This window comes from Bactrocera dorsalis, chromosome 1 (assembly GCF_023373825.1).
Source record: "Bactrocera dorsalis isolate Fly_Bdor chromosome 1, ASM2337382v1, whole genome shotgun sequence".
Taxonomy (NCBI): domain Eukaryota; kingdom Metazoa; phylum Arthropoda; class Insecta; order Diptera; family Tephritidae; genus Bactrocera; species Bactrocera dorsalis.
In genome coordinates, this window is record NC_064303.1 from 83,356,780 (window position 1) to 83,373,828 (window position 17,049).

The 17,049-nt window shown below is 37.3% G+C and overlaps 1 protein-coding gene across 1 annotated transcript; it reads left to right on the plus strand.

The window, feature by feature from the left end:
• The first annotated feature begins 2,263 nt into the window (after positions 1-2,263).
• On the plus strand, positions 2,264-5,410 carry LOC125778370 (seminal metalloprotease 1-like). Its single transcript, XM_049455615.1, has 2 exons — positions 2,264-2,621; positions 4,682-5,410. Exons 1-2 carry the CDS (start codon positions 2,366-2,368, stop codon positions 5,221-5,223), a joined length of 798 nt encoding a protein of 265 aa, XP_049311572.1. The 5' UTR covers positions 2,264-2,365; the 3' UTR covers positions 5,224-5,410.
• The last annotated feature ends 11,639 nt before the right edge of the window (positions 5,411-17,049 follow it).

Sequence of the window (17,049 nt, forward strand, 5' to 3'; positions counted from 1 at the left end):
CTGAACTTGGTTGACATGTGGTTTCAACAAGATGGCGCTACATGCCACACAGCTCGCGATTCTATGGCCATTTTGAGGGAAAACTTCGGACAACAATTCATCTCAAGAAATGGACCCGTAAGTTGGCCACCAAGATCATGCGATTTAACGCCTTTAGACTATTTTTTGTGGGGCTACGTCAAGTCTAAAGTCTACAGAAATAAGCCAGCAACTATTCCAGCTTTGGAAGACAACATTTCCGAAAAAATTCGGGCTATTCCGGCCGAAATGCTCGAAAAAGTTGCCCAAAATTGGACTTTCCGAATGGACCACCTAAGACGCAGCCGCGGTCAACATTTAAATGAAATTATCTTCAAAAAGTAAATGTCATGAACCAATCTAACGTTTCAAATAAAGAACCGATGAGATTTTGCAAATTTTATGCGTTTTTTTTTTTAAAAAAGTTATCAAGCTCTTAAAAAATCACCCTTTATAATAGACAACGCGGAAGACTGGAGCAAGTATTGAATAATATAAACAATGTATTTTCTATAAATACAACAGCTTTCTCAATAGACGTTACGTTGGAAAACTAAAACGTCACTATCCTATTGCATTTCATATGCTAAATATTAATTAAATCGGTTGGTAGAAATATGGTAATGACCTTGGCGCCACACTCTATTCTAAGTTAACCAAATGTGAAATATATATGAAATCATATGGACATTCAGGAACGGTCACGCTTTTAATCACAACTCCGGCTCTACTCATCAAACACGAGCAACTTTATGTTCTCGGGGCTTATGCTGAGTTTTCCTCGCAATTCCGGGTTCGGTTCTATATCCCAGAAATAACTGAGGTCTAGACAACACAGTAACTTTTCAGCCTGTACTATTTAAAATTTCACTAAGGGGAAATCGGTAGCGGTCTAACGATGTGTCATAAAACTAGCGAAACTATCGAAAATTGTAAAAATTTTAATGAATGAAATCACTTTTGCAAACATTCCGATAATCTTACTTATCAATGATATATGATCTGAAGCTATTCAAAATAAACTATGCAGCTGCTTTACGGCCAAGTTCTTAATTTGAACGTGTACTGTATAGAAGAGAACTGTTTGAAGTTAACAATCGTCCAGAAACGGTCTGTGCTGACCAATACCGAGAGGAATATTATACCATTAGAGCTTCGCCAGGCCACACATAGTGCTAGTGACTCTCCAGAAGCTCCGAGAGCTTGGTGAGGATGTTCTGTATGTTCTTATGTGCCCACCTTATAATTTATATATGGAAAAAAAGCGAATGATTTTTCTGTTGAAAAAGTTGTCTCAAAAGAAGCTGTCACAGTTCTTTGTCTATAGGGTTACTACGATCGTCTAACTGACTAAATAAATTTGCGCAGAAAGTTATGCGTACTTGCTAAGTGTAATGAAAGCTTATCAAGTGCCAATATTTTAACGATTTAAGCTCATAAGCATCTCGTTTAAAGCACTTTTTTCCTGCAAACACTCTAAAAGCGGCGAAACGAATAATCAAGTGGCATAAATCCAAAGGTAACATTGCCATTCAAAACGTTGTCTCACAAATATTTGAAATCATTCAAATAGTCTTTAATTAAAGAGACTTTATTGAGATATGCCCACACTTACAAGTACTAAAACAAGCTCGCTAATCAGCTAATTAGTCGCTTAACTAAACTTGTAATTATCGCTGTAAACTACATTGTACATTACGATTATACTACCACATTTTTTATTAGAACAAGGTAGTGCTTAAGTAAACATAGTGTACTTGAAGTTTACTTAAGTACTAGCTTTCAGATATAACATTTCACAATATCAAATGTTAGTTTTATTGAATTCCTTATGGTCGCCTTTTAACCACCAGTGTCCGCACGAAAGTGACGTCTTTCGAAAGCAGATACGAAGATACGAGACGTACACCATTAATAAGTTGGAGAATAGTGCTTCCCGAAATATCGAACGCTTATCAAACTTTAAACTTCAAACCAAACGCCAGATAATCAATTAATTGAACGGCGAGGTGCCGTCATATGAGGCGCTGTAAATAATTGCGTGAGGCATGTATTGCTCATATTGGCTCACATGAAATTAAAATATGATTATACTCGTAAATTTGAAAATCATTATCTGATATCTAATAAAAGTGTCGGCAGACATAAATACCAACAAATAAGCGTAAGCGCACAATGTAAAGTGACCGCTGAATTGTGCGGCTATCTTATCTAGCCGATTTGCCCAGGAAATTTTACCAATTCGCAAATATGAATAGACCAGCTAACGGATAGTAAAGACAGTTACTTTTGCGAGCTGCAAACAAACGCATTGCAAGTGTTAAATTTTTGCAAATAATTTAAAATCATGGCGGTAGGACTTGTAAGAATTCTTATTTGGTCGATATTTGGTGTTCTGCTCAGCGCAAACCTCGCTTGTGGCAAGCCCGTATCAACATCGCTGGACGCTGAAGAGATAGCGGGCATGTTTGAAGGCGATATGATCTTAACGGCGGATCAAGAACGTGTGCTAAGAAGTCCGCTGCAAGGCCGAAATGGTTTGGTTGACGAGACCAAGCGGTGGCCAAATCGTATTGTGTACTACAAAATTGTCGGAGATTTTGGTAAGTGCAAAGAATAATAATGTGTTAAATGTGTATAGAAAGGATTAAGAAAGAAAAATGTAAGACAAGTCTGTCCAGATAAAAGAGATTTCCTCCGAAATAAAAGCCTGTAATAACATTTTGGACGCACTCAAAAATTTACTATCAAGCAAACCGGGTTCAGTAACAACCCCAAAGTGGTGGTGCTTTGAGATCCTCTACTCAAAGGAATTATGCGAAATGTCAGTTCGACACAAATCAATGAAAAATTAGATCATTGAATTTTTTAGAATTTACAATTAAAGCTTTACGACCCAAATATGTAGGTAACCCAGTAAAATTTTTCAAAATTTGTGATTTTCATTGTAGTTGTACTCTTGTCTTTCAAATTTTATTTTGACGTCAATGAAGTTGACATATGAAAAACGCACATTGTGCAACTCTCTCACTTTCATACTAGGCAGTAAATATTTATATATCCCATTCATTTATGATCCCAACATTTTAAATCGCATGGGTTTTGTCAAATATTTCGACTTTGATAGCGCCTAGTGAAGGGGTAAGACTAAAATGAAGATTGATTAATGTTTCGCGTGAAAATGAGGTCACTGCTTAAGAGTATAGGATAACAAAGTAATAGAATGCTGGTTTTGAAGATAAAAGAACCTCAAAGCAAAATATTTTCACCCGAGAATTTGCTTATTTCTTATTGAATTACAGTTGGCCCATCCGCTATAAATTGACCTCAGCAAAGCGCTTAGCATCCATTAACATATTCATTTGTTTCTACTTAAAAACATTTAAGAAAACAGCATTTTTTTAATAACACAATAGCACTGGTCTACAGTGAATTTGTTGCCCCAGATATAAGATCGATTTTGGATATATTTTAATTCACAATTCTTGACCCTGTCATTGATTTTATAAGTTTTACTATTTTTTGAAGTTTTTAAATATTTATTTTCATTTTGCGTTACAAAAATCAGAAACATTAGACAAAATAACAGATGTTGTATAATGTATTTATAAAACAGTTTTGAAAGATGTGGATTCATTGAAGTAAACAAAGATACAAATGTCGAAAACATATGCCATATCTCAATTAAAACTTTACATTTACAATTTTCTAGTTGGCAATCTATTTCCCAACGACCTTGTGAACTATCCCCCGTCACTTCTAGGTCCATTGGATCTCTGTTTCACACAATAATTGTCTAAATTGTTGGCAAATGTATCCGTATTATTGCGTTTTATTGTTTCACCCTCTCTTCCACTTCTACTGAAAAAGTGTACCGATAGCCGGGTATTTGGAGACATGATTGTTTCTGGGTGCATGAGAATAACTGTTTAAACTCAAAATAATATTTTAATTACATTAATTATAAAACTGGGCATTTAGTAGACTGTAGGTTTGGATATATCCACGCTTGATTTCTATTAAACCCTAAAACCTTCCGGATAATTTTTCGCATATTTTCGGTAAAGAGCCTGAGACTGGGAATTCCGTGATGTTTCTGGGAGCTGTGTAATCTACGTTCTCTTCCAAAAGTTTTAAAGGGAAAGAGGCGCCAAAGGCTGACAATATTACGCTCTATGATGACGATCTGTTGAATTGTCTCCCATATTTTTTTTACGAGGAGGAAGTATCGAAATCCTGAAACTCAAGTCAATGAGTAACTTTAACCCGAACTAAACCACCTACCGTCAGGTACCAAACCCCTCGATACTACCATACCATCAAGTCGGTATCGGATCGGAAGGATCTTTAAACAATACTCATATGTTTGTAATGGTCTGCGTTCAATGACATGCTGCATTTACTTGATCCGACCTCGGTTGGTCTCTGAATCCGCCGGATTTGGGTTAAGTGAAATCACCCCATGTGCTCTTTTTAGCACTGACTTAATGTTGAGAATCAATTGGAATACCCAACGTGTATCCCTCTCTCAGAAGTTATCAATGCTGACGTGTTTCTCTTGTAATCAAAACCATCAAAACGGTTAATTTTAAAGACGGAAATTAGATGTTTTTTTATTTCATTTTTCCAAATGCTGTAATGTATTTTTATCCTTTTATTTCAGATTTAATTCATCGCCAAGCCATTTCAGACGCCATAGAGGTTTTGGAAGCGCGTACCTGCTTAAAATTCCATGAGGCCAGTGAAACATCCAAGCAATACGTGGCAATTTCTTCCATGGCGGGTGGCTGCTACACCGCTGTTGGCTATCAGGCCAAAGTGCAGACAATGAACCTGGAGAATTATCCAATTGGTGAGGGCTGCTTCCGAGCGGGCACTATATTGCACGAGTTCATGCACGCGCTGGGCTTTTATCATCAGCAAAGTGATAGCAATCGCGATAAGTACATAGACGTTGTCTACGACAATATTGTGCCGGGTAAAGAGCCAAACTTTGAAAAATACGACGCATCAGTTGTGACCGATTTCGATGTGGGTTACGACTATGACAGCTGTCTACATTATAGACCCGGCGCATTTTCGAAGAATGGTAAAGATACGATAGTGCCGTTGGACGCGACGGCGGTTATCGGTCAGCGAGAACATTTGAGTAAAAAGGATATAAACAAAATTAATATCATGTACAAGTGTCCCATACTGACCTAAAAATCCACTACTTCAATAATATTATAGATCAATTAATAAGTAATATAACTAATGGGTTATGTCTATATTTAACATATTTGTGATATCTACTTGCTATTAATTTATTTAGTTTTAAGTATAGTAGTAATTTTCCTATTAATTAACTTAAAATAAATAATAAAACTTAAAATCAATGCAAATATTTAAAGGAATGCTCTCTTATTTTAACGGAAATTGTGTTTCGTATAGATCAGGAATGTAACAAAACGTTTTTCTTTCGGAGATATAAATTATCAGAGCAAATATTTGCTTAGAAATGGGTTGGTGGACGAGTGCCTAACCTCGCTGTCAATAGCATCGAGTGTCTTCTCTTTTGGCCTTAGATTGATCGCAGAAGATCTAGTGATCTATTTTTCCTCAATGAGGCTACTCTTCCTAGTTGTGGGGCTTTTACCAGGCCATTGCCTTATTGGCGGTCATGCAGTAAGGTTGGGAATCCTACCAGATACCGTTTGTAGAATTTGTTTAGAAGAAGATAAGGTGGAAACAACTTAACACTACTTTCTTGATCGTCCCGCGTTTGAGAGGGAGTTGAAATTAATATGAGGAAATTAAGCGCCTATGCAAATTTATATTGGTTACTAATCATTTTGCCAATCTGTCTGAACACATGAGTTCTTATTTTCTTTGGCTTCACAAAGGACTACATATACCAGAGTCCACGTACGATCATCGTTCAGCCATCTGACCTAACCTAACCTAACCTACCCCCACTTACTATGGATTTTTGTGAAACATTCCTCGTACCGAATATACCGTTAAAAAAGATTAGCAATACATGTGTTAAACCTTTTTTTCGAAATATGTCAACTATCAAATTCCCTGTGAATCAAAGTTGTGGCAGAGGCACGTGCCTCTTCTGTACAACAAAGTCTTAACTGAGCTAAAAACAAAAGCTGCCAATAATTATAATATATTTGGATATCTGTAGACGAGGCAGCAGACTCAAAGCAATGACTGGTCGAAGTATTGGCGAGTGATTTACACGAACGAACGAAAAGTTATTTATTCAATGTTGCGGCTGTTGATGCTGCCAATGCTACCAGTGGAGCCGTCTGTGTTAACAACAGTTTGTACTTACTTTGGCCAAACGGTAAGTTAAACTTTATATTCAATTCAGGACGTTCAACTGCTAATTCGTATACTTTCTATTTCGATCAACTCAGGTATTCAGTATAACAAAGTCCTACTAATTGTTACGGATACAGCATCATATCTGCTGGCTGCTGGTAATGCGCTCCAAGTTACATATGCATCCTAAAAACGCATTTCACTTGTCTTTCGCATGGATTTTAGAACTTTTAACTAAATAAATTTTTGTAGGCTCCATTAAGGCGCAATGAATTTCAACGCATTCTGCCTGGTACCTCTACCGCCATGACCATGCGTAACACATTGGGGTACGTGCTCAAAAGTTGCTGTTTATTATTCTGATTACTTCAAAGAGCTGAAAATAGTAGTAGATTGTAGAATCAGTTAATAACGACGATGATGATGTCATTTGAAATTCCCAGGAGTTGTTTAAGTCACACCGCTTATTTACAGACTTCATATAAAGTAGAACTTTCTCGCCTTATTAATGATATTGTAAAATTCGAAACCCGAAGTATTGTTCCATCCGGGTTGTGGAACAAATACAATCCTCGATATCAACTTTAGAAAATAAAGTATATTTTGAAAAGTTTAATGCCATTCTGAGAAGATATAAGAAATGCAAACTCCTTATGGAGGATGGAGCCATGTGTTGAAGTTTACGCAAAAGAGGAAAGTTCTCTGATCGGCATTCACTCGGGATTGGCCAGAACCGATTATTTTACATATGGCTCAAGCAGCTTACGACTTCCAGTCTTTGACCAAGTATCTTCTGGGTAGCCTAAAAAAATACGTTTGAAGTCCAAAGAGTCATTGACATTTCTGTGTTTTTTCTTTAAAAAAGTAGAGAACCTCGAAATAGATCACTCTTTATATATTTTAGTAATGCTCGCATGTGATAATTAAGAATTAACAGAGTGAACCAAAAGAAAAAAATGCTTAACGAAACAAAAAAAAACTGAAAAACTACAACATATAGTACCATACAAAAATACTGAATTTCATCCTTTTTGACAATTGCAAAAAAAAGCTTCCCGCAGTTTCTTGCAAAGATAGATACAATTAAATTCCAAAATAACATTTGACCAAGGCAGAATAAAGTAAATCATAATCATAAATTCAGGGCCAATTCACTTTTGCTCGATATGACCACCTTTTGCATTAATTATGCCCTTGAGACGGTCAAAAAACGAATCGCAAGCTGCCCGAATGTGACTTGCCGGTATTTTTTTCCGACTCACGGACAATGACTTTCTTTAGCATCTCCAAACTGATGTATTTTTTACCATTTTTTCCAAAATAGCCCGGAGAGAATAATCCATTGGATTCGCATCTGCTGAATTCGAGAGACATTGTGTGTTCGTAATGAAGTTCGGAACGTTGTTTTTCAGCCATTCTTGGTTCACTCGCGCTTTGTGAGACGGTGCTGAGTCTTGTTGAAACGTCCATGGTTTGCGACCGAAATGTTTCTTTGCCCACAGCTTCAAAGCAGCCTTTAGAACACTTTCCCGATAATATATCGCATTTACTTTGACGCCAGGCTCGTTGAGCGCCCATGTGCGGTGACAGCGACCCAAATCAATATTGTGGCGGGTGCTGCCTCCTAGTGGCCAACCGATGACTTAGATTCTCGTATGAACGGTCGGTCAAGTAAACCCTATCGTTTTGAGAGTTTACGGATTGCTCAATTGGAAGAATTTTTTTGTCAGAAAACACAATGTTCGGAATTTGACCGCTTTCGGCCAAGCGAAGCATCTGCTTCGCTCTCTCAAGTCTTACTTGTTGCTGCTTCGGTGTGAGATCATGAGCCTTTCGGAACTAGTAAGGCATGACCTTGAGCTAATTTTTCAATATGCGTTGGATACTGCAGTCGGATATTTTCAGTTCTTTACCCATTTGATTGGCTCTTCGTCTTGGATTTCGCTCAAGTCGCTTCTTCGCTTTCCGAACCATCTCAAGTGACGTTGCAGTCTTATGATGACCACCTCCATGGCGTTTTGCGATGCTACCAGTATCATTGTAACGAGTGCTGGTGCGATAAAAAAAAACCTTCTTCACATTAAGGTGTTTGAGCTCACGAACAATTGTCGGATTGAGGTACTTTTAAGAAGTATGTCTATTTTATATAATATATTACATCATTTGAGATTGCTACAGGGGCAAAGCCATAGTTAATGGAGACGAATTAAACCGATTTCAGAACCGCTCAATTTCTCTTTCTCCAAGATTTCTTTTAAAAGATCTATAAAAAAAGATCTGAACAAAAGTTGGCTAAGAACATGGTCTCCAGAGTGTGCTGAAAGCGTAAGTTGACGAGTGTACTATGAAAATGTTTCCCAATAATAATATAAATTAAAATGACTACTAATGTAACAATCCAGTAAGAAATATAAGAAAATGAGTTTTAATAAGTTTGCCTGAAAACATCTCCCAACACTTACAATTGTACAAAATATTATGGAAATTAAAATTTATTTGCTAACTCAACTGACTTAATGAAAGGGCTGTATTAGAGGGCTTATTATCAGTCAACAGCACAACTGTTCGCAGAAGGATTGGGGAGATAGGAACACAAGGACTACGGAAACCATAGTAAAGACAGCCCAGATTGCACGCGATTTCACAGCAAAACGACTGATTCATAATGGAAATATATGTTACTCTGGGAAGAATCCAAATTCATTATTAAATGGTCACAAAAGATAATAATCAGGAAATAAAAATTTCTTCATAAAATAAAAGAAATTATGGGTATATTTGTGTACAAAAATAATTTAGAGATCAACTGCAGTCGTGTTTAAGAGCCGGTTTCATTACGACAATGACCTAAACATTATTTTCAAATGCATTCGTGAGCCTTAAAGATTAATTTTAACGCCTTACAATGCCTCGACGATAGGCTGCCGTTATCAAGTGCAACTGATTCCCTATTTACTCTTTAGTGGCTTTAATTTACAGTTTTTACTTATAAAAAGTTTTTCTAGTTTTGATTGAAAGGAATTTGGTGCAATTCTTATACTCTGAACAGGATAAATTAAGTTTGCCACGATGTTTTTAACACTCAAAAGGAAACTTCCGAGACCCCATAAAATGTATATATAAGTGAACAGCATGACAAAGTGAGCCAATTAACCGTGCCTGTCTGTATATACACAAACTAGTCCCACTGTTTTTGAGATATTGATCTGAAATTTTGCAAACGTCTTTTGCACACCAAGAAGCACCTCATTTGGAGACATTCGGAACCGTCAATATCGAACACTCATCGCTTATGGCTGCTATACAATCTGGCCGATGAAACTGAACTCCTTGTATGGAAAACGTTTTTGTTTTGTGGTACCTTCACGAAATTTGGCATGAATTATTGTACAAGGCAATGCTATAATATCCAATTAAAAAGAAGTATTTATAACACTTTTATGCTAAAAAATTCACCTGTTAATGTATTAAAGCTTAAGTGTAGCCGATGTTAAGGTTTTTCTAGTTTTTTACTAAAAATATTATTTCAGATTTAGATTTATTTCCCTCAAATAATTTCATTTATTAAATTTTTTAACCATCTTTATTATTTTTTATTCATTATTAAATCAGGGATCATGCGTACATCTCTCCAGCATAGCTAAAAATGGCTTTCGTAAAATCTAAGTGGCTGGGCGATGGCAGAGAGATTTCAAATGCGTCGCATGAAAACAATTGTTCAAGGCGCTCATACCTCAATATCGCTGACATGTAACTAGTGTTTGTATGTGTGTATGTGGGTGCGTGCATTACACGCCGAAATGTATGAAATTTATGCGAAAACTGAATGTCTTATTTTCAATTTACAGTTAGAGACCGCAAAAATACAATAAGCCAGCGCATAGACGCTCGTAAATGTGTGAATTTACTAAAGTGCAAATGTGCGCACACAGATGGTAGTGCAACAACAAAAACGCACATAACCATACTTTTGAGTGAGTGTGTGGCGCTTGTGTGAGTATTTGTTGGTGTGTTTAAACGCTTTTTCAGCCACTGTTGCATATATTTTATGTAAATATGAGCTTGCGTCGGCAACTTGCAACGTCAGCAGCAAACTCTATCTATACATGCACACACACACATGAACCGTGCAGATAAGTACTGCGGCATTCTGCCTGATAGTGTGAGCGATTGTAGTGCGGCTGTGGCAAGAGCAAGAGCGCCGCAAATCCAGTGTTTTGTCGGCCCAACTTGAAGGCATTCATAAGCACTCTGTTTCAGACACACACACACACACACGCGCGCTTTGATGGCATATGTCAAGCCATAAATTGCCATAAATTTGATTTCAACTTCCGCTTCGACATGCTCCGAAATCGCATTCGCACTCATAGCCTCGAAGTGTCGGTGTGGCAAGCGGCAATGGCAATGGCAGTCGAGCTACGCTTTCTGCGGCTTTTATTATTTTGGTTTCTAAACTTTGTCTCAATCTGAATCGCAGTCGCACTTTTGCCTGACTTTGTGTGTTTTATGTAAAATTAAAATGTTCAAATATGTAGCGCCTGAGTTTCGCTTGGGGTAGGCCAATGGCAACGGGCGTATATTGGCTGTTGAAGTTGTTATGCAGCTTCGATGGCGCCTAAAAGTATGCTCAAAATATAGGAGTTAGGAGTACAGTGTGTCGCTATATGTAAAATATGGAATTTAATAAAATGCCATTATTATTAATGTAACTAGAAGCGACTAAACTATTACTTCAGAATAATAAAAGTAACAAATTCTCACTTAAAGGCCGAATGAAACGTTTCTGGCATTTTATTTTTATACTCGAATATATGTTGCTACAGAGTATTGTAGTTTTGTTGAACGAACTGTTGTTTGTATCACTGAAGAGTAAGGCTTACATATAAATATCTATAAATGAGCAGGATGACTTGACTAGTTTAATGTTGAGTAACTGTCTGTCCGTCCGTCTGTGCAAGTGATAAATTGAGTAAAAATTAAAAGTATTATGACCCCGACCCTAATAGATTTGCAGTATATACCTTCCAAACTATTGAAACCATATGACATGACCCTAATTGCTCCGGACAAATTATTTTCGCACCCCTTGCGACAGGGTGTGTAGAGGAGAAAACGGCTGATAACCCACCCAGTCCCCTCATAACAGTTGTAACTTAAAATACTTCAAAAAAAAGTATTAATCAATTACAAATTTCAACTATATTCATCACAAAACATTATTCTAACATTTTTACGTGAAAGGGACGAAAACAGACTGCGTAACCACATCTACTTCCCATATAACACAATTCTAAATTTCAACTGACTCTTTCACTTTTCAGTCTGCAAATCAAACAAATGAATATATCGGGATAAAACTTTGCACAAATAGTGGCCTTAAGATCGTGTAAAAAAATTCGAAATCAGATTACAATTGCCAAGGCCCTCATATACCGAAAAGGTAAACTCCAGTGCCTATGGATGACTTTTTACCGAAAATTCGTCAAGGATTGAGATAAGTGAATGGAATTCGGAATAGTATGCATGTATGTTAAAAATGGGTTGAATCTGGTCAATATTTCTCTTATCCTCCGTATACCTAATAGATAATATCTAAATTCAGTTTTAAAACGGTCCAAATTTGTGCCTTAAATGGATAAAATCGGGTCCAAACTTCCCCTAGCTCCAATATAACTGAAATCAGGGTTTTCAAAGTTACCTTTGATGGACAGAGAGCATTTTTTAGGCCCCTTTCTCCCATATACCTGATAAAATATTCTAGCACTTCCGTCTGGCTTTATACTATTATTAATGCCTTCAACTGAGTCACAATGGTTTCCCCGAGCATTCGTTATAATTATTAAAATTGCTAAATAGCAAGAAGTCACACTGAACTAAATCAACCGAATACGGTGGTTGCGGCACGATATTGATTGAAAAATACGAGAAAAACTCATTGAAAATCCATGCATTATGCAACGCAAAAACCTTGAGTCTTCAATCCATAATTGCGGCTTCTTTTTACGAATATCTTCGGCTAATGACGCATAACACTGAAATAGTATTCCTTGTTCACAGTTTGGCCGATCGGAAGGAGTTCAGAGTGAACCACATCTCGATTATCGTAGAAAACTATCACTACCTAACTACCTAAACTATCAACGTAACCTCAACGTACTATTGGCCTGCTTCGAAGTTTTTTTTCGGATTTGGCTCACCTTTGCCACGATATTCGGCCGATTGATTGTGTGTTTCCGGGTCGTAAGCATACCATAGATTCAAGACTCATCACCAGTAATAATACGTTTCATGACATCTTGGTTTGAACGCAATCTTGCTTTCGCTTTTCTTTGACCCGAATGATCTTTCAAAATGGTTTTCATTGATCCTTTCGATATTCTAATGATGCCAGCAAGATCTCTGACTGTTAATCGTCGATTCTCAAGCACCAATTTTTCTATTTTATTGACGTGTTGATCATCAGTTGATCTTGATGATCATCCTGGATAAATACCGTGGTTCAAACCCCTTATTCACAATGTAGTGAATTCCGATTCTCTCTATTTTACATATCATCATAGTATATTGAAATAAGAAGTGACCATACTGAAGGACATGCAAAGGAAATGATTAGCCTTAAGCGGGACCCTTAGCGTACAGAACATACTCGCATGTTGAACATGTAAGAGTATTGTCTGGATAATTTATAGTTTAGTCGACTACGATATCTATAACGAAATTGTATAAAAGTTATTTATATTCAAGTGGCTGCCCGAGCTCAGGTGGTTGTTTACATTACCGGAATTGACCCGGATTTTATTCGGCCAAGTTGTCATCCGAAATTTGTTTTATCCAAATCCAATCCACCCTATACAAAAACGTTAGTATCACTTCTGGCAGTGATATTTGATTACAGCGACCTTAAAAGTAAAATAAAATATATAGCATTTAATCAAGTCAAGGAAGTCAGAACCAACGGAGTTATGCTTAATGTTTATAGATCATCAGAAATCAGAAGCGGCTTCACTGTGCCGACAGTGCTTTTACTAGAAATGAGCCACAATGAGCGCGTAAATTGCACTCACTACAACAACAACACGGCCCTCTTCTGTCATTGTACGTGTATATATCTTTATGTAAAGCACATTTATTCATATATGAGATGCAAAGCAAAGCCATCGATGCTCTAATGCAACGCTTTTCATTTTCAGATAATTTATGTGGTGCAAATGTGCTTTGCCGCACTGCCAAACTCCTATTACTGTTGCTGCAGCAAGTCGACAAAGCAACGAAGAAAATTTCGCCACAGCCCTACAATACTGTGAAAACCATAAATTTTTGGTTGTGATAAAAAATAAATTCCAAATGGTAATTTCACTGGACAGCCATGCACATGCAGCCAACAGCTCACTTGCTCCCACACACACACACACACTCACGCTTACAATTTCGCCTATATGCGAGTAATAAGGCCGACATATGTGTGAGGCTTATTGGCATCGAGTGCAAATGTGCGTAACGAAAAATATAATTTATTACTTGTGAATATTTTTCAATTGGAAAATATGGTTAAGCAGCTCTTACTTAGCATTCAGCACACACTGGCACACATACACGAGTTCTGGAATAAAAATTGGCTTCTAACTAAGTTTTTGCATTGCAAAGTTGTGTGCGTTTTGCTGCAGTCTACATGTCTTCCTCGGTTTTGCGGTGCCGCCACGCCTAATTCTCTCTGTGAGCTCTTGAAGAAAATATTTTGCCAAAATCTGTTTTGCTTTTAGCAGCAAGTACTGTTAATTTCCGAATATTTGCCACTGAAATTGTAAACGTATTTATGTACAAAATAAGGTTGTCTGGAATTTCGACCAATTATATTCCAACTGTGCAGGTTACCACAAATTCAAGGAACCTCGTATTGTAAAGTTAGAAATATTTTTGGTAATTTAATAGTTTTTATGGCCTATATAATAATAACAATTAACAATTCGTACCATTTTAAAGAAAGTCACATGTTTTTAATAAAATTCAATTTTATATTAAATTCTGTAGAGGGCAATACTCCAATTTTAAATGCTTCTAACTTTCGATATAATTTTCGTAGTAATATTATATTTTACTCTCTCTGGGACTTTTCATTGTCACCATACTTTTACTGACGAACGAAATAACCAAATATGGTACCGAGTCCTAATATCGACTCGGACCACAATCTTGTAACAGCCAAGACACGCACCCGTTTCTGTACAGCAAAGAGCGCTCGCCAACAAACACAAGGATAGTTAAAATTCGCGAAGCTGCAATCATAACAGACAGCCGAACGATTTTCTACTCGACTTGCACCTCTGTTCTCTGAGAGAACTCGTCAACGGCATTTCAAGCTCCTTACGTACAGCTGTAACCGAAACCAGTTATCTTCGGAAAATGCAAAACAGCTGGTACGATGAGAAGTGCCGCGTAGCCATAGAGAAAACAGACTGCCTACCTCGCAACATTACAATCAACCAGTTGTAGAGGAAAGCGAGACGCATTGTGGATGGCTAATGGTGAAAATCGATTCCACAATAGATGACGATGGAGCGGACGTTCCATTGCCCGACACTCAGATGAAAGTGATCCTCATCCGAGAAGATGATTTACTTAAAGAAATCATTATCATTTTTAAGTTGCTCCATAGCAAAATCAACCCATTTACGAAGTTAGGGTAGTCCAATGGCTTCAGTTCTTCAGTGAAAACAATTTTTTATGGATTCAAGCCCAAATCATTTCCACAAAATCCGCCAGGTTGTGGTTTGAGGCAGTCCCAACGCTGGAACATAAAGTGGCAAAAGCGCAAGAAAATTTGCAATTTGAAAACAAATGTTTTGACAATAAAATTGAATAATTACTAAACGTTGTTCTTACGTATGTCATTCCATGATGAAAGTGTAAACATTACTGAATACAAAGCAAATATAATTAAAAATCATGACATATTACAAATGGCCAAAACGACACCTTGAAACCATATGATACCTTTTGGAAAACCCGGTACTAGATACTCTTTATATGCATTACCGCGACCACTTATTTCTTTCCCTTTATTGACTACCAGACCCGTATACCTACATCATTTAGATCCACAATCCTTTTACAGGTATAAAGTGCTGTGGCTACTTGCTTTCCCCTAGCATCTAAAATTGGTTTCCAGGAAAGCTTCCTGTCTAAAATTAATCCCAAATAGAATGCTTTTTCTGCTACTGATAGCCTGTTATTATTTATTAATAGCGGGTTAACTTCTGGAATTTACGTCTAACCGAAAAACTCTCAGGAAACTTGGCTTGACTGACTATCTATCGGCGTGGCCTTCGAAGCCAAACTTCTCAATTCACAAATTTTAATGAAAGGTGATTGCATTTCGCCAAGGGGAATTCAATTTAATATGCATTATAGAAAAATATTCATAATGTGGTCCACGTCCTTTAAATATGTGCTCAATGCCACCGGACTGTGAGTATACAGCGAATGGTTGAATGGCAAGGCCGAGCTGGCGTAAATACTTTGCGAAAATCATTTCGTTTCCGTTTGCTCCTGAACTTTGCGCAACATTATGTGAGTGCGCGTGTTTGCAATGCTTTCCTGTGCTTGTGTATTCAAGAGTTTGCATACACTTTGCAAAAATATCTTCCAGCGCTCTTGCTTTCGGATACATCAGTACGTAAGCATGTTTACGCAGGCTTTATGGGTTGGCTTAAATTAATGGATTTTTAATTGCTATCACTTGTTCATTTTCAGCTCACACAATCCTCGCCTTCGCTTTCATTTCATATACTTAATGAGCTTACGCGGACAACTTAATCAGCTTCGTATGGTCAGCGCATCATAATTTCTCTCTTAATGGTCCCTGCTTTGTCATTCTCACAAAGTTAAAATAACTTGTTTGTGACCTTGTGTTCTTTTAAAAATACGCCACCAAATTATTTTACTCCTGGGATTCGAGTAATATGTGCGAGAAGTGAATATTTTAAAGGGATTAAAATTTTGGGAAAATTCTTAGCCCTTCAACTAAAGATTGAGCTGCATACCCACTTTTTATGTAAAAAGAAGTATAGGGACTAAGTATAATAGCTATATACGACAGAGTAAAAGCAAGAGAGAGTAAAAAAGCACAACACATCCCTATCGATTGTACAAGCCTTAGAAATTTTGTTTGTAAAATGAATTGGAGCAAGACTACCATGATAGGTTTGATTAAGTTAATCTCGTAGGCCAATAAGCCACCCATAAACCAGTTTTGCTCCTTTGCGATACCAGATTCAGTTGCTAGGTCTAAGATAAGTAGTCATCCATTCGGATGCCGGCGCTTGACGCGACTCTGGGGCTCACTTTCGATACCTCCTCCAGTGTATCATACCGTGGGGACACCAAATGCTTTGGACATATCCTGCAATCTTCTCGATCTGTCAGGCCCATCCTGCGGGCGTCTGTCGTCACAAGACAGTGACTAATTAGTGTTCTCATCATGTTCCTACAGTCTCTTTATCGAGTGCCTTTGCACATAACATTTGCAGTTTTGTATACAAGTAGCTCGTTCCATTGGGTTTTGATTTTCTTTAACATGTTTCTGCTGAATACGTCGTATAGACAATTTGTGGGTTTACCAACGTTGATCACGTTTTCGGATGTTAACCGTACATCATTCTTGGCAATCTCGTCCACAATTTCATTGCTCACGATGCTTTTGTGGCCTGACGCTCA

Coding starts and splice junctions, on each gene's coding strand:
- LOC125778370 (XM_049455615.1), top strand. CDS start 2,366: ATGGCGGTAGGACTTGTAAGAATTCTTATTTGGTCGATATTTGGTGTT. Junction 2,622..4,681: donor CAAAATTGTCGGAGATTTTG/GTAAGTGCAAAG, acceptor CTTTTATTTCAG/ATTTAATTCATCGCCAAGCC.